Below are 23,219 nucleotides of genomic sequence, written 5' to 3' on the forward strand. Positions count from 1 at the left end.
AGAGTGCCAGGGTGTTACGTGGCTTTTCGTATTGAATGATGCGCACGCTGCGAGCGTTTCCTAACGGTAGCGAGTCGAGCTCAGGAGTGTGTTCAGTGAGCAGAGTGCCAGGGTGTTACGTGGCTTTTCCTATTGAATGATGCGCACGCCGCGAGCGTTTCCTAACGGTAACGAGTCGAGCTCAGTAGTGTGTTCAGTGAGCAGAGTGCCAGGGTGTTACGTGGCTTTTCCTGTTGAATGATGCGCACGCTGCGAGCGTTTCCTAACGGTAACGAGTCGAGCTCAGGAGTGTGTTCAGTGAGCAGAGTGCCAGGGTGTTACGTGGCTTTTCGTATTGAATGATGCGCACGCTGCGAGCGTTTCCTAACGGTAACGAGTCGAGCTCAGGAGTGTGTTCAGTGAGCAGAGTGCCAGGGTGTTACGTGGCTTTTCCTATTGAATGATGCGCACGCCGCGAGCGTTTCCTAACGGTAACGAGTCGAGCTCAGGAGTGTGTTCAGTGAGCAGAGTGCCAGGGTGTTACGTGGCTTTTCCTGTTGAATGATGCGCACGCTGCGAGCGTTTCCTAACGGTAACGAGTCGAGCTCAGGAGTGTGTTCAGTGAGCAGAGTGCCAGGGTGTTACGTGGCTTTTCGTATTGAATGATGCGCACGCTGCGAGCGTTTCCTAACGGTAGCGAGTCAAGCTCAGGAGTGTGTTCAGTGAGCAGAGTGCCAGGGTGTTACGTGGCTTTTCGTATTGAATGATGCGCACGCCGCGAGCGTTTCCTAACGGTAACGAGTCAAGCTCTGAGCTGCCTCGCTGGATGTTCAAAAAAATCTTTTAGTGGCTATTGTATTAGAAAAGAAACATGGACTATTTTATAATTTCACAAACCTGACTCACGCCTCAAGATGCGAAACAGTGTCAGTACTGTACATACAATAGTAGCAAATTACATTTTTACAAAATAATTAAAAACATTGCAGTATCTGCCGTTCTATAAGTGCTAACCTCTGTTATGGGGTGCCAGTAGAGAGCGCTGTGCTTCTTGAACACACCCCAGCTCTCCTTGTCAGGCCCGTGTCAGCGGGAGCCAAAACCAAACCGCATGTCTTTATCTTTCTGCAGCTGGAGCGCGCTGAAGTGCGGCTGGAGGGGATTGACACCATGCTGAAACTCTCCTCGAAAAGCTTTCTACTCCCGTCCGTGCAGTACGCCATGTTTTGTGGTTGGCAGAGGCTCACTCCTGAAGGGATCAATCTAGGGTAATGTTTGTTTGTTTGTTTGTTTGTTGATTGATTGATTGATTGATTGATTGATTGATTGATTTTAATGTTAACCCTAAAATAAATATATTATAAATCTGAGGATGTAAGAGAAGTGTCAAGTCAGTTTCAGTGGAGGATTGAAGCTTGTGCTATTGGGCCATTCCATGAGAGTGCATCCAGCCCGGGGGGGTGTCGCCCCTCGGTGTATTCTGCAGTTGCCTTGTATTATGATCCTAATTTTGGCTCCCGTTTTTTAAACGGACTTCAAATGTAAGCACTCCACTACAGGTAGAGTATCCTGCATTTCTCACAGTGTTTTGTTTAGTAACCTCGTTACTTCAGTACTGTTGTGATTTGCCATTTTTTCTGATACTGTAACTATCAAAAGCATATGTTGAGTAAATTTAAAGGCAAACTGAGACCAACTATTGTTTTAATGTCAGTTTGAACATCATTGTATCTGAAAGCAAATCTTCTAACAAGCTGCTGTAGTGCTTGCGTCTGCTTCCAAACCTCATTTCAGCCATGAGAACTCTGTCAGGTGTGATTTTTTTTTTTTTTTGTAAGTACAATTTGTGCCCATGTGTTTTTCCAGGGAGCCCCTGTCTGACTGCCTGAAGGATGTGGCTCTCATCCCCCCTTTTAACCGGATGCTGCTGGAAGTTACTTTCGGCAAGCTGTACGCGTGGGCGATCCAGAACGTGCGCAGCATCCTGCTGGCTGCCAGCACCAGGTTTAAAGAACTGGGTAAGAATGAAGCAGAGCCACAGTGAATAGCTCTTACCACAGGGGGTCTGTGTTTCACTTCCAGCTTAGTAAAGTACAGCAGACACTCTTCGGTCTCAGGTTAGTCGAAGGAATATTAGAGCAAGAAATGCTGTTGCTGTAATTTGCCCTAAAACAACTAAATGAGTTTCCTTACACTCGCTCTGAATCACAACAATGGGGTGCTGCCCAAACCCCCCGGATTTACAACAAGTGATGTGGAGATCCACAATGTGGAGATACCTGGACACGCCTGTTACTTTCTTATATACCTGCATGCATTGGGTGTACCGTAGGTCATGGAGACTTTCATTACAGCCGTGGCAGGGGGGGTTCTCTGTCGCTGACATGCATCTTCTTTTACATAAGACAATAAATAACATAATCAAGTTTAGATGAGTTGCATTCGTATTGTCCATTTCCCTAGCTAGTTATGTATTGAATCACAGGTAAACCTAGATGTATAATATGTTTTATATATTAATATCTGTCATAGTCACATCTGTCTGTTTAATATAGAGCTTATACAAATTCATAATTTAGTACATACGTTATCCCATTGTTAGAAATAACCAATTACAATTACTATATCCTTTTATTTATTTTTTATTTACTGTACACTCTCCACAATTAAAAGTTGTTGTTTTTTTCTATTTTCAGGCTGACGGGTTATCAGTAAAATCATTGTGTTTCTATACAGTACCTTTCCAAAGGCCATTTTTGGAAACGCTAATAATGAGCCCCTTTTTCTGTCCTTGTCTCTGTTGCAGGTGTGCAGCCTGTTCCTTTGCAAACCATAACCAATGAAAACCCTGCAGGACCAAGCCTTGGCACCATTCCCCAAGCTCGCTTTTTACTGGTCATGTTGAACATGCTGTCGCTTAAACACGGAGCCAACAGCCTCAGCCTTCTCCTGAACTCGGGCATGCTGGCCCTGACGCAGACCATACTGCGGCTAATAGGTAATACCTTGCAGCCCTGTCATACACTACTGCAGGACTGCATTGAAAGTCATGTTGGGTAAACTAGACTTCTAATTCATGAAGGGTCCAACAAATCAATTTCAGCAACAATATGGTGTATAAACAGAGGCACATCCAAATGACCTCTGCCCTTTGACCTGTATATTAATCCTGCTGGTGATATTAATGGTATGTTAAACCACTGGACCTCCATGGTGCCCGTCCCTTCATTATGGGACAGCGCTACAAAGCTGTTTGTCTAAACTGCTGTGTTAAATGCATTGGGGCTGTTGCTTATGGTGATTCTGTGAGCCCTTGTGTAATTTGGAGCGTTTGTTGGTCGGACAGGTCCCAGCTGTGACAGCACTGAAGATGACAGTGGTTGTATTCACGGGACCTCTGCCACTGTGCTGGAGGAGTCGAGGAAGGAAGCAGCCCCCACTCCACTGCCGGCCTCTGGGCCCGAGCTCTCCGCCATGATGAAAATCGGGACGAGGGTCACCAGGGGGGTTGACTGGAAGTGGGGAGATCAGGTGAGAGCACAGCCAACCAATAGGAACTGGAATTTGTTATTTGCTTGATATTAAATCAGGGTGATTTATATTATGCCACTTTGATGGGTTCTGTGACTTGCCATGAGATATGAAAGCCATGTAATGTTACTGCATCACCAGGATAATATTGCCAGACTTGGCAGAATGCTAAATTGTCACTGGTACACAACACTTCTTGGTAGCTGGCGTAAATGGCCACCTGTCTTAAATCCACACTTGCTGTTCTGAAGTGTTCTTATGAAACATACTTTTATATGTCCCTTAAAGGACGGCCCACCCCCAGGACTGGGGCGTGTGATTGGAGAGCTGGGGGAAGATGGCTGGATCCGGGTGCAGTGGGACACGGGCAGCACCAACTCCTACAGGATGGGGAAGGAAGGGAAGTATGATCTGAAACTCTCCGAGCCCCCGCCTGCTGCCCAGTCCACCGCGGAGGACTCTGACACGGAGGACGACGCCGGTAAGGAGCCTTTTCTGACAGGTCTTTGGAAAGGAGGGCTCTCCAGCGCTCATTTATCTTATGAATGCTGAGAACGCTGTTTCCCAGGCAGTTCCCTTTGATGCTGTTTGTAAAACACTGTGATTGAGTCTGCTGATGGTTTTCTGATGATGCTGTCTTTCTCTTGCTGGTGCTCAGAAGGGGAGTCTGTTGAAAGAAGCATCCATCCTACAGCTATGATGCAGACCAGCACTGTGAACCTTCTGAAGACACTGGCGCTGTCTGCAGGAATCCATGCAGAGGTCATGCAGACCGAAGCCAACAAGACACTATGTGGCCTCCTCCGTGTGCTGGTGGAGAGTGGAGCAACAGACAAAACAAGTAAATAGGTCTTATTTCTGTGTTTATTGGTATAGGTGTAGAATATCAGTTATCTGATCTATTGTATCAGTCTTGATGTTTAGCTCCCCCCCCCCCATAGAGCTCTGTGGTATTTATTACATCCACTAGGGGCAGAGTGTTGCTGGGGGACACTTTAATGGTTACACATTGCTGCGCATCTGTACTTGGAGAGAAGACATGTTTGGGTACTTTTTAAACCTGTCATGTTTTAAAAGGTTACCTGGATGTGGAGTCTAAAATAGAACAAGCTATACAAGGTGAATTTAAACAAGAAGAATATATTAGTTTAGATTCGTGTGATTTTGAAAACAAGAAGAACCCTGAACTCCTTTGCTGCGATATGCTTTTCTCCTATAAGGGTTAAAAAGGTAATTGATTTATCTGCATGGGGCTCTTCATACAGTTAATTGGTGTCTTTCTCTTCTTTGCAGTACAGTTCAGTTCAAACCAGAGAGCTGTGTCTTCCTGTAACCCCAGAACATGCTGCCTTCCTTAGGGTTGAACACACGAAGTCAATTGCTAAGCAGCTGTAGGGTTAGTTTGAGTTTGAGCTTGATCACCTCACATCCAGTTCTGTAATACAGCCAGTAGGTACACTCCCAGTGCACACACAGTGTAGTTTACAATTAGGAAGAGGCTTATTGTTGTATAACTGAAGCACATGAACCAACCAAGCATGTGTGACTGTGTAGAGCTTTGGATTGGTTCACGTTTGTGTGGAAGGTTGGCTCTCGGTAAATGGGTATTGTTTACACACCTGGCAGTGGCTGGAAGTCCTGCTTCTGTGACTTCTAATGGGTTTTCTGTTGCTGCTTCCTTTTAAGCATGCGCCTCCAGTAAGCAGGTGTCCAGGGAGCAGCACAGAAGCTGGTGCACTTTGGGCTTTGTCCGCAGCATCGCGCTGATGCCTCAGATGTGCATCGCACTCAGCACCTCCCAGTGGATCAGCCTGCTCATCAAGATTGTGGAAGGCCATCAGTCTTTCACTGCTGTGACACTGCAGAGACAGGTAGGGATGCAGCATCAGTCTCACTGCTGTGACACTGCAGAGACAGGTAGGGATGCAGGATCAGTCTTTCACTGCTGTGACACTGCAGAGACAGGTAGGGATGCAGTATTAGTCTCACTGCTGTGACACTGCAGAGACAGGTAGGGATGCAGCATCAGTCTCACTGCTGTGACACTGCAGAGACAGGTAGGGATGCAGGATCAGTCTTTCACTGCTGTGACACTGCAGAGACAGGTAGGGATGCAGGATCAGTCTTTCACTGCTGTGACACTGCAGAGACAGGTAGGGATGCATGATCAGTCTTTCACTGCTCTGACACTGCAGACAGGTAGGGATACAGGATCAGTCTCATTGTTGTGACACTGCAGAGACAGGTAGGGATGCAGGATCAGTCTCATTGCTGTGACACTGCAGAGACAGGTAGGGATGCAGGATCAGTCTCACTGCTGTGACACTGCAGAGACAGGTAGGGATGCAGGATCAGTCTCATTGCTGTGACACTGCAGAGACAGGTAGGGATGCATTATCAGTCTTTCACTGCTGTGACACTGCAGAGACAGGTAGGGATGCAGGATCAGTCTCATTGCTGTGACACTGCAGAGACAGGTAGGGATGCAGGATCAGTCTCACTGCTGTGACACTGCAGAGACAGGTAGGGATGCAGGATCAGTCTCATTGCTGTGACACTGCAGAGACAGGTAGGGATGCATGATCAGTCTTTCACTGCTCTGACACTGCAGACAGGTAGGGATACAGGATCAGTCTCATTGTTGTGACACTGCAGAGACAGGTAGGGATGCAGGATCAGTCTCATTGCTGTGACACTGCAGAGACAGGTAGGGATGCAGGATCAGTCTCATTGCTGTGACACTGCAGAGACAGGTAGGGATGCAGGATCAGTCTCATTGCTGTGACACTGCAGAGACAGGTAGGGATGCAGGATCAGTCTTTCACTGCTGTGACACTGCAGAGACAGGTAGGGATGCAGGATCAGTCTCATTGCTGTGACACTGCAGAGACAGGTAGGGATGCATTATCAGTCTTTCACTGCTGTGACACTGCAGAGACAGGTAGGGATGCAGGATCAGTCTCATTGTTGTGACACTGCAGAGACAGGTAGGGATGCAGGATCAGTCTCATTGTTGTGACACTGCAGAGACAGGTAGGGATGCAGGATCAGTCTCATTGCTGTGACACTGCAGAGACAGGTAGGGATGCAGGATCAGTCTCACTGCTGTGACACTGCAGAGACAGGTAGGGATGCAGGATCAGTCTCATTGCTGTGACACTGCAGAGACAGGTAGGGATGCAGCATCAGTCTCACTGCTGTGACACTGCAGAGACGGGTAGGGATGCAGGATCAGTCTCATTGCTGTGACACTGCAGAGACAGGTAGGGATGCATTATCAGTCTTTCACTGCTGTGACACTGCAGAGACAGGTAGGGATGCAGGATCAGTCTCATTGCTGTGACACTGCAGAGACAGGTAGGGATGCAGGATCAGTCTTTCACTGCTGTGACACTGCAGAGACAGGTAGGGATGCAGGATCAGTCTCATTGCTGTGACACTGCAGAGACAGGTAGGGATGCATTATCAGTCTTTCACTGCTGTGACACTGCAGAGACAGGTAGGGATGCAGGATCAGTCTCATTGCTGTGACACTGCAGAGACAGGTAGGGATGCAGGATCAGTCTTTCACTGCTGTGACACTGCAGAGACAGGTAGGGATGCAGGATCAGTCTCATTGCTGTGACACTGCAGACAGGTAGGGATGCAGGATCAGTCTTTCACTGCTGTGACACTGCAGAGACAGGTAGGGATGCAGGATCAGTCTCATTGCTGTGACACTGCAGAGACAGGTAGGGATGCAGGATCAGTCTTTCACTGCTGTGACACTGCAGAGACAGGTAGGGATGCAGGATCAGTCTTTCACTGCTGTGACACTGCAGACAGGTAGGGATGCATGATCAGTCTCATTGCTGTGACACTGCAGACAGGTAGGGATGCATGATTGAGACTATAGTGACAGCAAGCGTTAATTATAGGAATACACAGGGAGCAGAACTAGGGGTGGAACGATGAGTTGAGAGACTTTCTTTATGTGATAGAGGTGTGCAGTGTTTTGTATTGCGATACACGATCGAATGCACAGCATAGCTCAGTGTAGTTCAGAGTGAACCTTGAATGAAAAATAAGTGTGTTTTATAGTTGGTATGAATACCTACTCTCCGGCAGTAGAATTCTCTGATTGACAAAGCATTACATCAGTAAGTCTCAGTACAGATGGTGTCTCTTAATTTTTTTTGTATCGGGGGTGTTTTATCGGTTAAAACCGAAAATCAGAAGCCCTAATTATGATGCTATAATGCACAATATAAATCGCCATTTAATCTCCAAAAGATGTTGTTTTCAGTTGTATATGGTTTATGCAGACAGTGAATAATTAAAAACATAAAAATAAAGATTTACCACTGTAATACAGTTTTTTCTTTATTAATTTCTTCTTTCCTTTGCAGATCCTAGCGCTGCGTTTACTGCAAGCAGTCCTACCCTCCTGGGACAAAGCAGAGCGGTCGCGAGACATGAAATTCCTGGTTGAAAAGCTGTTTGGCTTTCTTGGCAGCCTGCTCAGCACCTGCTCCTCAGACCTGCCTCTCTTGAGAGGTAAGAGCAGGGCGGGTCTCTGTTTCCTCCCTCCAATGATTAGAACACAAGAGAGGTGTCAGGTTAAACACACCGCATGTAATACACGGGTTTGCAGCGAAGGGGGGTATTTCAGGTATAGGTCTGTGTTACACTTTTTAAATGTGTTTATTTATCTTGTGTTGAGCACAGTTTCTTATTGAATGGTGTAACAAAGGTTATATCTTCAAAGCTGTGTGCTCAGATTTCAATACACTTTACCAAGGCATTATTATTATTATTATTATTATTATTATTATTATTATTATTATTATTATTATTATTATCATTATTTTTTTTTACTTTATTAGTATTTCAAAACAGATTCATAATTATGCATCAATTAGAAGTGCTTGACAATAAAACAGAATTAAAATGCAATTGTGTGCACCCACTATGATTTTATTATAATAATTGACTATTCTAATAGTATAGAGTGAAGAAGAAAAGGGAACAGCATCACTGAGAATGCAGAGGAGAACGATTCCCTTTTTGGCAGACGGATAAACGTGAGATTAAGTGCAGGGAGGCAGGAGAGCTGGAGCAGGCTCAGGTTCGAAGGGGGAGCTGTAGTACATTGAAACATGTTCAATCCTGGAGTGCAAATCCTGTTTTTTACTCTAATTCAAGGCGTAGCATGACACCCCGAACCCGGAAGATATTTAAGTTGCAATGAAGTGGCAAAGGCCAGGGAGTCTGACTGCAGCTTGGGTACACTGATATCTTTGCGCACAACATCATAGAGTCCAGTAATTGAGGGAAGGGTCAATGGGTGTTTGGACAATCCTGAGAGGAGGCGTAACTTTACACATGCATGTGTTTTGATATTCCGTTTGTCTCGTGCTGTGGATATGGATCACATGGTGGTTTCATTCTCTGTCTGTGACTGATGTATCTCCTTATTGTTTGTTCTTGTAGAAGGCTCCCAGAGAAGGAAATCCCGGCCTCAGGCGTCGCTGACTGCCACTCACAGCAGCACTCTAGCAGAGGAGATTGTGGCTGTGCTGAGGAGCCTGCACTCCCTCAGCCAGTGGAACGGACTCATCAACGAGTACATCAACTCCCAGCTGGACTGCATCAGCGACGTCATGGCAGGGAGGCAGACAAGGGGGGTGGGTGCCTTCGGCCGCATATTCCAATGAACACATTCACTGATTCATAGGGTTAACGTGGCGATTGCTTCCGAATGTCCTATAAAGAAGAGGGTTTCTTTTTATCCGCAGACCGCTCTGGAAGACTATTTCCCAGACTCGCAAGGCCCAGACGTGGGCAGTCTGATGGCGGTGCTGGCAGTGATTGGCGGGATAGACGGCCGCTTGCGCCTGGGGGGTCAGGTGATTCATGAGGAGTTCGGAGAGGGGACAGTGACCCGCATCACCCCCAAGGGAAGAATAACCGTCCAGTTCCACGAAATGCGAACCTGCAGAGTCTGCCCGTTGAGTCAGCTCAAACCGGTGTGTTTTTTGCTTTAAGACCTTCATTTTTAAAGAGGTATTTTCTTACTATTTATTAGCATACTGTGTTACAACAGGTGGTTTACATGTTTCCTAATAATGGTAAGACTTATTCATAACATTAATAACTGTGGTCTGTGGTTTTAATTCTAAGATAAGCTGCTTGTTTTATATATCTAAATCATTTACTTTTTTTATTTTTTTTTTATTTAAGAAACGTTTCAATAAAATCTGAACGTTTTGTACACAAGCAATCATTTCCATGCTTTTTCTTTCAGCTCCCGGTGGTTGCGTTCAGTGTGAATAACCTGCCATTCAGTGAGCCAATGCTGGCCATCTGGGCTCAGCTCGTCAACCTGGCAGGAAGTAAAGTGGAAAAGCAGCGAATGATGAAACCCCTGAGTCGAGGCCTCGCAGGTACGACTGAAGACTTGATTACAATCACTGTTCAGAGCTTGCTGGGGATGCAGGGTTACTGCATGTTTAGGAGGAGTCATTATGACTGAAGACATGATTACAATCACTGTTCAGAGCTTGCTGGGGATGCAGGGTTACTGCATGTTTAGGAGGAGTCATTATGACTGAAGACATGATTACAATCACTGTTCAGAGCTTGCTGGGGATGCAGGGTTACTGCATGTTTAGGAGGAGTCATTATGACTGAAGACATGATTACAATCACTGTTCAGAGCTTGCTGGGGATGCAGGGTAAATGTGATTTCAAAATGAATGTGCTTTTGACGCAGGGGTATGGTGAATTATAAAGTAAGATTAAAGATGAAAGATATTTCAAATGAATTTCCTTTATTACTCTCCTCTCCCCGTTAAGATCAAGTTGACTTGCACTTGCTCAGATGTCAGCAGCTGAGATTGTACATCCTGAAGGCGGCCAGAGCTTTACTTTCCCATCAGGATAAACTGAGGCAGATCCTCTCCCAGCCTGCTGTGCTGGAACCAGTACCAGCTCCCAGTGGTAAGCCTGCTGTGCAGATACTGTATGTACTGCTGTGTATTGTATGCATTCGTCAACCATCGGTAACAAAAAACACTTTAAACAGCGTTACTGTGCATTTCATTTCAATTGGCATTTGTTCTTTTTATATATACCAGGATGTACTTCAGTAACTTAATCACCCTTTCTCCTTTGAAAAGTGATGTTTCAGACCTAGCAAATGCTGAAATTGTTAGTCTCTTCAGTCATTCATTAAACGCCCTGCCTTGTTGTGTGGGCTGCATACCACTGCTTGAGTGTAGTGTCCTTATCCCAGGGGTTCTCACGTTGTTTGCAGATGAAGTGGTGTCCTCCCCTGATGCAGGCCTGTCTCCAGAGGACCCCCTGCCTCCACTGATCCTGCTACAGCAGCTGCTGTCTGCAGCCACACAGCCTTCCCCAGTCAAAGCCGTGTTTGACAGACCGGAGCTTGAGGTGAGGTGCTCGGAGTACCATTGGAAACACACATTTTAGTCATTTGAGTAACACCTTACTTCTGTCATCTTGGTTTGTCCCCCAATAGCTGTAATTGCATCCTGGCAATGCCTGTTTTACACAGTGTTTTGCAATGTTGTTTATATAGTTACATATGTATGCCTTGTGGTTTGTAGTTAGACACAATACTTTATAATTTCAGTAAACTTTACCGTATTGTTTAAATGTAAACATTTATTATCCCCTGGATACGTCACAAGTTATTGACAGGATTAGAAGCTGGGCATGTATGGAAGCTGTCCATCCTTACGACTGAGTGACTTAGAAACCTTAGATTTGATTAAAAAATAAATAAAAAAAAGGTCTTGCAGTTCTGAATGCTGAGCAAAAGAGCTGAAAACTAAACCAGAATGCCAATTCCAAATGAAACAGGGCACCCTCAGGCTTTCACATTGTGTCCCTCTTGTACCAGCACCGGCACTGAACTCCCTGCGTCCCGCGTGTTCATACACTGTGTTTGTTTTGTCCTCAGGCTGCAGCCCTTGCTGTATGTCAGTACCTGGCGGTGGAGTCCACACACCCCTCGTCTCCGCTCTTTGATGACAGCAGTTCCAGTGAAGCCACCACCCCAGTTACAGTGCAGCACGTCCGGCCCCCCAAGCAGAGAAAGCACAAGGTGTCTCCAGCCCCTCCCCTGCCCCTCGTGGGCCAGCTGATGGAAATGGGATTCCAGAGGAAGAACATTGAGTTTGCCCTGAAGTCCCTGTCAGGAACCTCCGGAAGTGCGTCCGGACTACCAGGTAAGACACTTGACTCTTTTGAAATTAAACCTGTGTCCGCAGTCACTTTAACTACAGGCATTGGCATTGAGCTTCATTGTGGTAGCGGATCATGTGTGGCTGCTCTCTCTTCAATGGCTGTGTGTTGCAGGTGGGCTGGATGCTCTCTCTTCAATGGCTGTGTGTTGCAGGTGGGCTGGATGCTGTAGTGTGGTAGTGGATCATGTGTGGCTGCTGTCTCTTCAATAGGTGTGTGTTGCAGGTGGGCTGGATGCTGTAGTGTGGTAGTGGATCATATGTGGATGCTCTCTCTTCAATGGGTGGGTGTTGCAGGTGGGCTGGATGCTGCAGTGTGGTGGCGGGTCATGTGTGGCTGCTTTCTCTTCAAAGGCTGTGTGTTGCAGGTGAGCTGGATGCTCTCTCTTCAATGGCTGTGTGTTGCAGGTGGGCTGGATGCTCTCTCTTCAATGGGTGTGTGTTGCAGGTGGGCTGGATGCTGTAGTGTGCTAGTGGATCATGTGTGGCTGCTCTCTCTTCAATGGCTGTGTGTTGCAGGTGGGCTGGATGCTGTAGTGTGGTAGTGGATCATGTATGGCTGCTTCCTCTTCAATGGCTGTGTGTTGCAGGTGTGGAGGCTCTGGTGGGCTGGATGCTGGATCACCCCGATGTGCAGATCACTGAGCTCTCCGACGCGGACACTGTGTCTGACGAATACTCCGATGAGGAGATCATAGAAGAGCTGGAAGAGCCAGAGGCTGCCTTTGCTGTGGTTTGTATTCCGCTCTCGCAGTGACCGCTAACTAGAGCTGTGTTTCCACTGTGGTAGCTGCATGCTGCCTGCCTCCTTCGCGAGCATGACTTTGCAATACGCAGCTTGCACAGCGACTTGGTTCTGTGTGGTGAGGCATTATTATGACAACCTAGTCTGCAAGAGCACTGTTAAGGCTTTGACCTCTGTATTTGAGAAGTCAGAATAATGACATGTTTGATTTGCTTGTCAGGATATGTGTTTTTAGTCATTTAAATAAGCCTTGTTTTTTAAAATAAATAATACATTGAATCACTTAAATGTTTTTTCTAAAGCTGCAGCTCTGTGTTTTTACTGTTCAATCAACTTCACAGAGGCTGGAAATAATAAGTTGGGTCATAGAGGCAGTATATTTTTTGTATTGTTGAATCCACCATCAAGGGTCCTTGTTTACCATTGCAACACAATGACAGTGCTTGTTTTTCACTGTGTTGATTTGTAGCCATCTGGTGCTGTTGTCACAGAGAGCCAGACCTACAAGAAACGATCAGATTTTCAGAGCAACGATGACTACGCAGTGTACGTGCGAGAGAGCATTCAGGTAAGAAGGGCTTCAAGTCTAAAACCATACCATACACTTGCCTTACTAAAAATACTCTGCTGTCTCCGGTAGACTTGCCTTTTAGTGTTCGCTGGCGTATTCAACCACGTCTGTCTGTTGTGCAGCGTTATACATTGCATCAGGTTTTTTCTTTGATATCCACACTTAAACGTGTGTTTTATATGATAATGATAAGCAGGGAAGGAAATAAATCTGCTGTTGCATAGCAGTTTCACACATTCCAGGTTTTACTAATAGCTTGATCAGTCCCAGTGTATAGATAACAAGCTCAGGTGAGTCTTCCATCCCTGATGTGACTGATTGTATGTACTGTATTCCATCACAGCTATCCGGTACTTGACTGGATGCACCCTTTATTTCTCCAGGTGGGCATGATGGTGAGATGTTGCAGAACGTATGAAGAAGTTTATGAAGGGGACGTGGGGAAGGTCATCAAGCTGGACCGAGATGGGCTCCATGACCTGAACGTACAGTGTGACTGGCAGCAGAAAGGAGGCACATACTGGGTGCGCTACATCCACGCTGAACTCTTAGGTACGCTGGGCTTTCCTTTCCGATCACCCGCCCCGCAGTGTTTCAAAGATTTCTAGCTGCAGTGTGATGGACGTTCTTGCATGTTGGTTTCTTATGCCCTTAGGTTTCCCACCACAGAGTTCTCCTTCCCACGTAAAGATTGGCGATAAGGTTCGAGTCAAAGCTTCAGTTACGACACCAAAGTATAAATGGGGCTCCGTAACCCACAGGAGTGTAGGAGTTATCAAAGGTATTTTCTTAAATTGTGCATTGAAATGAGGGTTGATGTATTTATTTCATTTTTGTTCTTTACAGGGTAAGTTATGATTTGGTTTGCTTTTGAAGTTCCGTTTTCTAAATATTACGTTTCTCAAGGGAACGCATGTTTGAAAACAACTGGCTGGTGGCATGTCTGTATGTTGTTCTGTAGCTACTGATGTATTATATCTACTACCCCTTTTGAGATACTGAAGTCTCTGCAGATGTCAGGCTGCTCTGTGGTCTGGGTTCACACGCAATGTCAATGATTAAAATGTCTTAATGATTCAAGCCAGAAACTGTACTTCCCATTGTAGCAAATGTGTCCATAGCTGACAGGAGTCACTTTTTTGAAACTGGGCTAGTAAAAAAATAAAATAAATAATACGGTGCCTCTTCTTCTGTTTGTCTCCTGTGCAGCTTTCAGTGCCAATGGAAAAGATGTGATTGTAGATTTCCCTCAGCAGTCTCACTGGACTGGCTTGCTATCTGAGATGGAGCTGGTGCCCAGCATTCATCCTGGAGTCAGGTTAGTGTCTTTTTGGAAATTGTGATTTTAAAATACTCTGAGATTGCAATCATCTTGGCTCAATCAAAAATGATGAAATATATCAAAGAAACAAAGCTAAGGGAAACACAACTGGATTTATGCACAACACGTGACACTAATGATCACTGGGCTCTGCTCTGTTCAAAACATTCCATACAGATTTTGAACTAGAGTAGTGCTTGTTTCATTGACTGCACTCTGCAATGTAACTGCATTGTCCTCTCGGTACAGCAGTGCCTGTTTCATTGACTGCACTCTGCAATGTAACTGCATTGTCCTCTCGGTACAGCAGTGCCTGTTTCATTGACTGCACTCTGCAGTGAAACTGCATTGTCCTCTCGGTACAGCAGTGCCTGTTTCATTGACTGCACTCTGCAATGTAACTGCATTGTCCTCTCAGTACAGCAGTGCCTGTTTCATTGACTGCACTCTGCAATGTAACTGCATTGTCCTCTCGGTACAGCAGTGCCTGTTTCATTGACTGCACTCTGCAATGTAACTGCATTGTCCTCTCGGTACAGCAGTGCCTGTTTCATTGACTGCACTCTGCAATGTAACTGCATTGTCCTCTCAGTACAGCAGTGCCTGTTTCATTGACTGCACCCTGCAATGTAACTGCATTGTCCTCTCAGGTGTGATGGCTGTCAGATGTTCCCCATCAACGGGCCTCGCTTCAAGTGCAGAAACTGTGAGGATTTTGATTTTTGTGAAAACTGTTTCAAAACCCGAAAGCACAACACGAGGCACGCTTTTGGCAGGATAAACGAGCCAGGTAAGTGTTTTTTTTTTTTTTTTTTTTTTTTTTTTTTTTTACTGAGGTCTCTAAAAAAAATCTGTATAACTTCTTATTGCACTTTAAAACAACACCTTCTAGCACCACTTAGTGCTGTTGGAAAGGCACATCATGTGCAATTAAGACCTTCTCACCCAAGGGATTGTGCGATGTGCTGCTTATTTATTCAGCTGTTTCTCATGTCTTTATAGAGCTAGCTTTACATTTCTGATCTCTCTATTCTGCCTTGACAGTGTTTTTAACTTGTGAAATGTTTTGGTCTTGGGATAGCGCAGCGAGCTGAGGTAAAACGTACCTTGCATCAGTGTTTACGAGGGGCTGATAGTAAAATGATTTGAAATATGAAATGTTAGAAATGAGGTTGGAGTGTGAACTATATGCCCCACTGATTGGGACATGTGGAGTTTCACATGGTCCGCAGTTTAAATAGCACCTCCTAAATGCAAATAAACCCAGCTCCATTTAGAACTGCTCTCGGACAAACCAGAATTTTTCTGGTGTTCTGTCAAGCAGTGATATAAACCACTGTGTTTGTTTGAACATGGCAGTGACTCGAACAGCGTTGCCTGGGCATGGCTGAAAGCTGCTTCTTTCACTTGCAGGGCAATCCCCTGTGTTTTGTGGGCGGTCTGGCAAGCAGCTGAAACGCCAGCACAGCAGCCAGCGAGGAATGTTGATCGACGAGTGGTCGAGAGCGGTGAAGAATCTCAGTGTGTCTTCCTCTGTGGATCAAGCTTCTCGTCTCATTGACAGCAGTGAGCAGTGCTGGCAGTCGTCTGGATCACAGGGCAAAGTAGGTCGAGGTGGTTCTTCCTTTATTTATTTATTTATTTATTTATTTATTTATTTATTTATTTATTTATTTTTAAATTTAGTCGTCACCAATTTTTTACCCCCGGTTTTCTCCCCAATTTAGCATGTCTATTTATTATCTGGATCCTCGGCTCACCGCTCGCAACCCACATTATTATTGCATTAGGTTTGGTCTTTAGTCCAGTTCTAGGTACATGACCTTTTTGAATGCTTAAAATACTTTGTATTTTTGAACCCAACCCAGCTCCTGCTGGATCCACCCTGTTATCACACAACTTCAATACACCTCCTGGTAAGGGGGAAACTCGCCCAAATCTGTCACATTCTATAGTGCATCACATTTAAGCATTTTAACCTAATCTGTTAGAAACTGTTTGAAACTGGTCCTTTGTTTGCGGTGTTCTGTTTTCACACTGTGTCTCCACTCCTCTACCCATCTTTATTAGACACCTGCTAACTTTGGCGCTCTGCCCAGACGCCAAGATATGAGAGACTGCAAATGTCTTGCTTAGCTAGTTACATGTGCTCTAAGCTGTATCAAAATATGAAAATAAAACTTTAACATAAAAGTAAAGAAAATTATAATCAAATACATAATTAATGCTTTATGCAGAATGTCATCTCCTACAGTGGTTGAAAAATCTGCATAGCCCCCAAGTAGAATAATAATATAAGAAGCAATGAGCAGACAGATCTCCAGTGATGGTGCTGCTGATTCTTTCAAGACTAAGAGCACTCCGTCTGAAGCCTGGGTTTGCATTCTTTAAGCACCATGTTGCGTTGCTTCTGTTTTCAGCACTGGATTCGCCTGGAGCTCTTCCCTGACGTTCTAGTTCATAGGCTCAAGATGGTTGTGGATCCAGCAGACAGCAGCTACATGCCCTCGCTGGTTGTGGTTTCAGGTAGGGAAGGGATAACAGTTCAACAATGGAATATGCTGTTTCTTGTTTTTCAATGAAAACATCTCTCTGGCTCTCTGGCTCTCTCTCGGTTTTAGTTTAGTATCTGCACATGCTAGTGTTTAAAGTATGGGGTCCTGCTTTGTTGTTCCAGGTGGGAACTCCCTGAACAATCTAATTGAGCTGAAGACAATCAACATTAACCCGACAGACACCACAGTGCCCCTGCTGAATGACTGCACAGAGGTACAGCGCAGGCATAGACACTGTTACTCTCTGTTGGAATTGATTTTGCTTAATAAAAATGTATTATTATTATTATTATTATTATTATTATAAGAATGCATTGATTTTTCTTCATGCTGAAAAAGCATCCACCCTTGGAAACATTTTAGTTTTAATAAGTGAAGCGTTTGCATGAAAACACAACTTGACACTTTGAGCTTCCTGATTGCGCCGTGTGGCTTCAGTATCACAGGTACATTGAGGTTGCTATCAAGCAATGCAGGAGCTCTGGGATAGACTGCAAGATCCACAGCCTGGGAATAGTGGGGCGCTTCCGAGCAGAGAATGAAGATCTGGCCACCGTGCCATTCCTGGCCTCCGACAACGAGGAGGAGGACGATGACAAAACCACCACTGGCAGGTACTGATGATAACAGCTGTGAATGAACCTGTACAGCACTGTCATTTCATATATACAGCTACTAGGGGTCACTGTGAGGGAATGGGGTGGGGTGGGGCGGGGCGGGGCGGGGGGGGGTATTTTGCCATGTTAACAAGTAAAAAGCAACTTTTTTAAGGACTCTGAACTTCTCTTATGTGTGCTAACTACAAATGCTGTTTTGGATATCTTTTGGACATGTGTTCCTATGAAAGCTTGTGAGAGTTATAACTTGTGAACACTTGGTTGGAAGACTGTGTAAAATGTTGTATACATCTTCATAACTGAGGGAATGAAACAGGCTCAGGTACCCAAGTCCACACATTGACTATTGATAGATTTAGAATCATTCAATGTTAGTTTTGTAACAATGACCGTTTTTAATTTTCCTTTAACAAAAAAACAAAAACATGGTGCAAACTTCAGTTCACGAACTATATTATCTAATGACAAAAGGTTGATCTTTTGGAGTGATAGATTGTAAGATCAAATGCTTCCAGAACCTCCTGAAACTCGGCTTCTGCTCACAGTCGATTTGTTTCTCTTCCAGTCTTGTAAGGAAGAAATCTGCAGGGCTGGAATGTGCTGCGACAATCCGAACTAAAGTCTTTGTTTGGGGTCTGAACGACAAAGACCAGCTCGGAGGACTCAAGGGTTCCAAGGTACAGTCATTCACGCTGGCGTCTCTCTTGCTTTGTTGGATGTGCTGTATTTGTTCATGCTTTTGCGATGGATCTACACTGATGTAGATTGATGGGTGCTGTTTTCCACTGCGCTCATGCCAATTATTTACACTGAAAGCCTTGCCACATACTGGTGTGAGACGAGCCACACTGTATTGGAGCTGGATCCTCAGCTGAGTTTTCATTAAAAGGGATCTCTTTTTTTTTTTCTCTGTAGATTAAGGTCCCGTCATTTTCAGAAACCCTCTCTGCGTTAAACGTGGTGCAGGTGGCTGGAGGCTCAAAGAGTTTGTTTGCAGGTAAATGTTTTCAAGACTTTTTTTCCCCCCATATACATTGATAACCACTGGCTTACACGAAATGTATGAGTAGAGTCCTGTTGATTTTTTTATATTTCTCACCTTGCTGTATTTGCTCTCCACTCCCAGTCACTGCAGAGGGCAAGGTGTATGCCTGTGGTGAAGCGACCAATGGAAGGCTCGGGCTGGGGATCGGCAGTGGAACCATCCCCATCCCCCGACAGATCAGCGCTCTCAGCAACTACATCGTGAAGAAGGTAGCGGTGCACTCAGGTATGAGATTCTGTTCAATTCAAATGACTACCTTTAAATGATAACATGACCGTATTCAAATATAGCAATCTGGGGGAGGGGGGGGGCTCAATCCTAGCCTTGAAACCTGCCTGCCTGCCTCTTCATGGATATAGATGGAATCTTACAAGTTTATAAAAGTTAAATGAGTTGGTGTTTCCCCACACACTTTTTATTGGGCTAATTGTGCTGTGTATTATTATTGTTATTATTATTTATTTCTTAGCAGACGCCCTTATCCAGGGCGACTTACAATTGTTACAAGATATCACATTATACATTATTTCACATTATACAGATATCACATTATTTTTACATACAATTACCCATTTATACAGTTGGGTTTTTACTGGAGCAATCTAGGTAAAGTACCTTGCTCAAGGGTACAGCAGCAGTGTCCCCCCACTGGGGATTGAACCCACAACCCTCCGGTCAAGAGTCCAGAGCCCTAACCACTACTCCACACTGCTGCAAATGGTAACAATTCTGTTGTGGTCTAGATACTTTATATGGGAGTGTAACTTTAAATAAGTACTTTTCTTTCTTTTTGTATCCAGTGTGTATCCAGAATAAACACATTTAAAATCAATTCTGGCACAAATATTTTTAACCCAATTTTAAAAAAAGTGATGACCCAATTGTATGTTGCATGCTAGCTAACTATAGCTGTCATACTACTAGGATGAACACGGGTTTTCATTTTCAAATATCGGATGACATGATTGTATGTTCAGTGATACTCATATTTATAAGTAAAGGGTGTGACTGGGGGGCAAGGGCCCCTCCCTACTCGCTCTGTTACACACCAGCTTTGTTGTACTTCAATGTAATCGGTTCCTTTCTTTTTTTTTAGGTGGGCGCCATGCAATGGCTCTAACTGTGGATGGGAAGGTCTTTTCTTGGGGTGAAGGGGATGATGGGAAGCTTGGACATTTCAGCAGGATGTAAGAGTTTCTTTGAAACAGCTTTTCTTTGTCACAAGCTCAATACTACATGTGCAGATCTATAGGGCACTGCTGTGAACCCGGTAGGGCACATCATCCGAGCTAGAACACCCCTAGTGGGCATTGTTTTAATTAAATATGGTTTCATGGTTTGATAATTTCAACATACTTTTAGCAATGCATACCACTTGAGGACGTTAAGACCAGGGTTGAGTTTATACTGACCACTTGCCCTCTTCCCTGGCTTTAGGAACTGTGACAAACCTCGCCTCGTCGAGGCCTTGAAGACGAAGCGAATCCGGGACATTGCCTGCGGCAGCTCTCACAGCGCTGCCATCACCTCCAGTGGGGAGCTCTACACCTGGGGCCTGGGGGAATATGGAAGACTGGGCCACGGGGACAACACAACACAGCTGAGGCCTAAACTGGTAAGTTGCTAAATACTGGAAAAAATCCCAGCGATCGACTGGTTCATGGCAAGGGAAACGCAAGCACCTGCTAGCATTATTTATTTATTGATTTTTTTATTTATCTAATTCTACCTTTTTCTAGGTGAAAGTGGTTCTGGGACATCGAGTTATTCAGGTTGCTTGTGGAAGCAGAGACGCTCAGACGCTGGCATTAAGTGACGAAGGTAACAGTGCCATTTTCTTTGTGTTTGGTTCTAAATGTAGTGATATGTTGTATGCATTGACACAAGTTACTGTTGTTCGTGCAGGCCTGGTGTTCTCCTGGGGAGATGGGGACTTTGGCAAGCTTGGCCGAGGAGGGAGTGAAGGGTGCAACATCCCGCAGAACATCGAGAGGCTCAACGGACAGGGGGTGTGCCAGATTGAGTGTGGAGCTCAGTTCTCCTTGGCACTCACCAAGACAGGGGTGGTGTGGACATGGTACGCTTCAATAAGAGAAACACCAGGCAAACTGGCTAGACTAGTACGAAAAAAAATCATAGAGTGCCTTTCATAGCAAGGCCATCTCAAAGCAATTCACAGTAATAAAATACAAATAAAGTAAAAAGGCCTGTGAAACAAGACCCAACAATAAAAAAAAATATATATATATATATATATATATATATATATATATATATATATATATAATATAATATATATATAATATATATATATATAATATTTTATATATATATATATATATATATATATATGTGTGTATATATATATATATATATATATGTGTGTGTATATATGTATAAAGTGATGCTACTGGATTGGTGCAGTCCTGTTTTTATTTACATTGTGTTTCGTTTTCATGTGTACAGGGGCAAGGGAGACTACTTTCGGCTTGGCCATGGGACTGACGTCCATGTTCGCAAGCCGCAGGTAGTGGAAGGTCTCCGAGGGAAGAAGATTGTCCATGTGGCAGTCGGGGCTCTGCACTGCCTAGCTGTCACAGAGACAGGGCAGGTACATAACCTCCTTTCTATTGAAACACAATGCTTTTCCATTCCAGTAAGAAGGGAGTTCCACACTGATCAGCGACTGAAGCAGGTCATCCTTTTCCAATGGGGTATCACTGAAGGAAGATAACATGAAGACAACATTATGTGTGTTCTCGTAAGAAGCATGTATTTAGATTAACTATTGACCTGCACGCACACTGCTATATAATTAAAGCCATAGAATGCAAATCACTCCTGTGGATGCCAGGCACAGCCTAATTGGAAACGTGTGCACGGTGCTCCAGATCAGTATGGCAGAATATGAATGAGTCCATGCTGGCCCTTTGCTAATGCATTAGGAGTGCTGCTTGGGCCTGAGTAAGATGAGTGTCTTCTGTCGGCAGGTCTATGCTTGGGGCGATAATGACCACGGACAGCAGGGGAACGGGACCACCACTGTCAACAGGAAGCCCACGTTGGTGCAGGGGCTGGAGGGGCAGAAGATCACCCGTGTGGCCTGTGGCTCCTCCCACAGCGTGGCCTGGACCACAGTGGATGTAGCCACACCGTCCGTGCATGAGCCGGTCCTCTTCCAGACAGCCAGGGATCCTTTAGGAGCCTCCTATTTGGGTAGTAAGCAGTTTAATCAACGCGCCCGTGCTTGCGTCTCGTCTTCACTCCGCTCGTTATCTTGCTGCTCTCTTCTTTTGTTATGGACAGCCTCAGACTGATGTCATGCTATCTCAGGCAGTGCTATGTCTAATCTAGTCTTGAGGACCTTGTAATTTTAACAAGCCTCCAGCTTCAGTCCTTCAGCTGTCCTGCTATTGCAGTAAATCCCCATATCCATGTTTTGACTCGGTCTATACGTAGGAACTGTAACTGTAAACGCAGGAAGTGAATGCCATCCTTGAGTCTGCTTCTAAAGCAATTCAGTGTGTTGCAAATCATCCAAGGCTGAAGTAATGCTGCTGAAAGTGAGTAAGAAGTCATTGAAAAGGTCCAGCGGTTGTGTGGTAGTTTATGTAGCAGAGGCGCCCAAAGCCATGGCGCAGTTTAGAGAACCGCTTATCCAATTGTAGCAAAACTTGGTTTACTTTTCTATACACTGGATGTCCTGGTGGTTATGGTACTGATGGCTTACATGTTGTATGTAGAGCCATGTGGTGGGGGTGAATGGCAGCGACATGCTTGATTATGAAATGTGCCGTCTCTGTTGTATTGACTGACTTATTCAGCATTGGGGTATTTGCTATTAAACACATTGACAATGTATTCAAAACCATTTCCACTAAACTAACAACATAGTTCTTTATTTGTAGAAATATTACAGCATTAGAATTTGCAGTGTTCAGTACAGAATATTGGTTATGTTGATATAATATGTAATATGCTTTTATTTGTTTATTTATTCTCGTTTCCGTATCCTAAAGGCTCAGTATTGTGTTTTATCTGTAGGTGTTCAGTCAGATACAGACTCTTCCACAGTCAGCAATAAAATCAGCGGGCAAAACAATTCCAAAGCGAACCGTCCATCTCTGGCTAAGATCCTTCTCTCCCTGGATGGGAACCTCTCCAAACAGCAGGCTCTGTCCCATGTCCTCACTGCTTTACAGATCATGTATGCCAGGTAAGGATGGCAGAAGCTTGCCCTGCAGTTAATTCTCTTCACTGTAACCACACAGGGCCTTATTCTCCTGAGTGGGGATGCAGGTCCCTGACAGTGGTGGGATACATTAGAGCAGGGTTACTCTTAAATTGGTGAAATGAACCTGGGGTTTCAATAAAGATATGAAGGATCTGTTTGAACCAGGACTGAGGGAGCTACAGGTCCCACTGCATTAGAGTTGGACATGCATGTAGGAAACCGCTCTGTAGTTGTAATGAAACTCCAGCAGGACATTTCAAAAGTGTATGAGCTTATGAGAATGGGGATGCCTGTCGACCGTGTCACAGTGGCACCGTTACGTGCTAATAAACTGAGTGGAGCTCATCATGATCTGCTACAGCTCACGAAAAC

General features: G+C 44.8%; 1 protein-coding gene across 4 annotated transcripts in view; it reads left to right on the top strand.

The window, feature by feature from the left end:
- Positions 1–23,219, top strand: part of LOC117972965 (E3 ubiquitin-protein ligase HERC2-like) — a 71,855-nt gene that overhangs the window by 28,810 nt on the left and 19,826 nt on the right. For 2 of the 4 annotated variants that reach the window (XM_059030362.1, XM_059030364.1), the window contains exons 33-66: positions 1,111–1,247; positions 1,846–1,997; positions 2,786–2,977; positions 3,326–3,510; positions 3,799–3,991; positions 4,169–4,351; positions 5,197–5,381; positions 7,899–8,046; positions 8,983–9,176; positions 9,288–9,518; positions 9,797–9,935; positions 10,348–10,491; positions 10,808–10,944; positions 11,477–11,744; positions 12,350–12,492; positions 12,974–13,072; positions 13,459–13,627; positions 13,731–13,856; positions 14,285–14,393; positions 15,047–15,186; positions 15,810–16,000; positions 16,817–16,922; positions 17,074–17,165; positions 17,390–17,565; positions 18,134–18,245; positions 18,484–18,565; positions 18,695–18,838; positions 19,710–19,800; positions 20,051–20,228; positions 20,353–20,434; positions 20,519–20,690; positions 21,080–21,224; positions 21,604–21,832; positions 22,658–22,829. In XM_059030362.1, coding sequence (XP_058886345.1) covers positions 1,111–1,247; positions 1,846–1,997; positions 2,786–2,977; positions 3,326–3,510; positions 3,799–3,991; positions 4,169–4,351; positions 5,197–5,381; positions 7,899–8,046; positions 8,983–9,176; positions 9,288–9,518; positions 9,797–9,935; positions 10,348–10,491; positions 10,808–10,944; positions 11,477–11,744; positions 12,350–12,492; positions 12,974–13,072; positions 13,459–13,627; positions 13,731–13,856; positions 14,285–14,393; positions 15,047–15,186; positions 15,810–16,000; positions 16,817–16,922; positions 17,074–17,165; positions 17,390–17,565; positions 18,134–18,245; positions 18,484–18,565; positions 18,695–18,838; positions 19,710–19,800; positions 20,051–20,228; positions 20,353–20,434; positions 20,519–20,690; positions 21,080–21,224; positions 21,604–21,832; positions 22,658–22,829 — 5,246 coding nt within the window. The remainder of the gene's footprint in view (positions 1–1,110; positions 1,248–1,845; positions 1,998–2,785; positions 2,978–3,325; positions 3,511–3,798; positions 3,992–4,168; positions 4,352–5,196; positions 5,382–7,898; positions 8,047–8,982; positions 9,177–9,287; positions 9,519–9,796; positions 9,936–10,347; positions 10,492–10,807; positions 10,945–11,476; positions 11,745–12,349; positions 12,493–12,973; positions 13,073–13,458; positions 13,628–13,730; positions 13,857–14,284; positions 14,394–15,046; positions 15,187–15,809; positions 16,001–16,816; positions 16,923–17,073; positions 17,166–17,389; positions 17,566–18,133; positions 18,246–18,483; positions 18,566–18,694; positions 18,839–19,709; positions 19,801–20,050; positions 20,229–20,352; positions 20,435–20,518; positions 20,691–21,079; positions 21,225–21,603; positions 21,833–22,657; positions 22,830–23,219) is intronic. The other 2 variants (XM_059030363.1, XM_059030365.1) reach the window with 2 other exon arrangements.

This window comes from Acipenser ruthenus, chromosome 9 (assembly GCF_902713425.1).
Source record: "Acipenser ruthenus chromosome 9, fAciRut3.2 maternal haplotype, whole genome shotgun sequence".
Classification (NCBI taxonomy): domain Eukaryota; kingdom Metazoa; phylum Chordata; class Actinopteri; order Acipenseriformes; family Acipenseridae; genus Acipenser; species Acipenser ruthenus.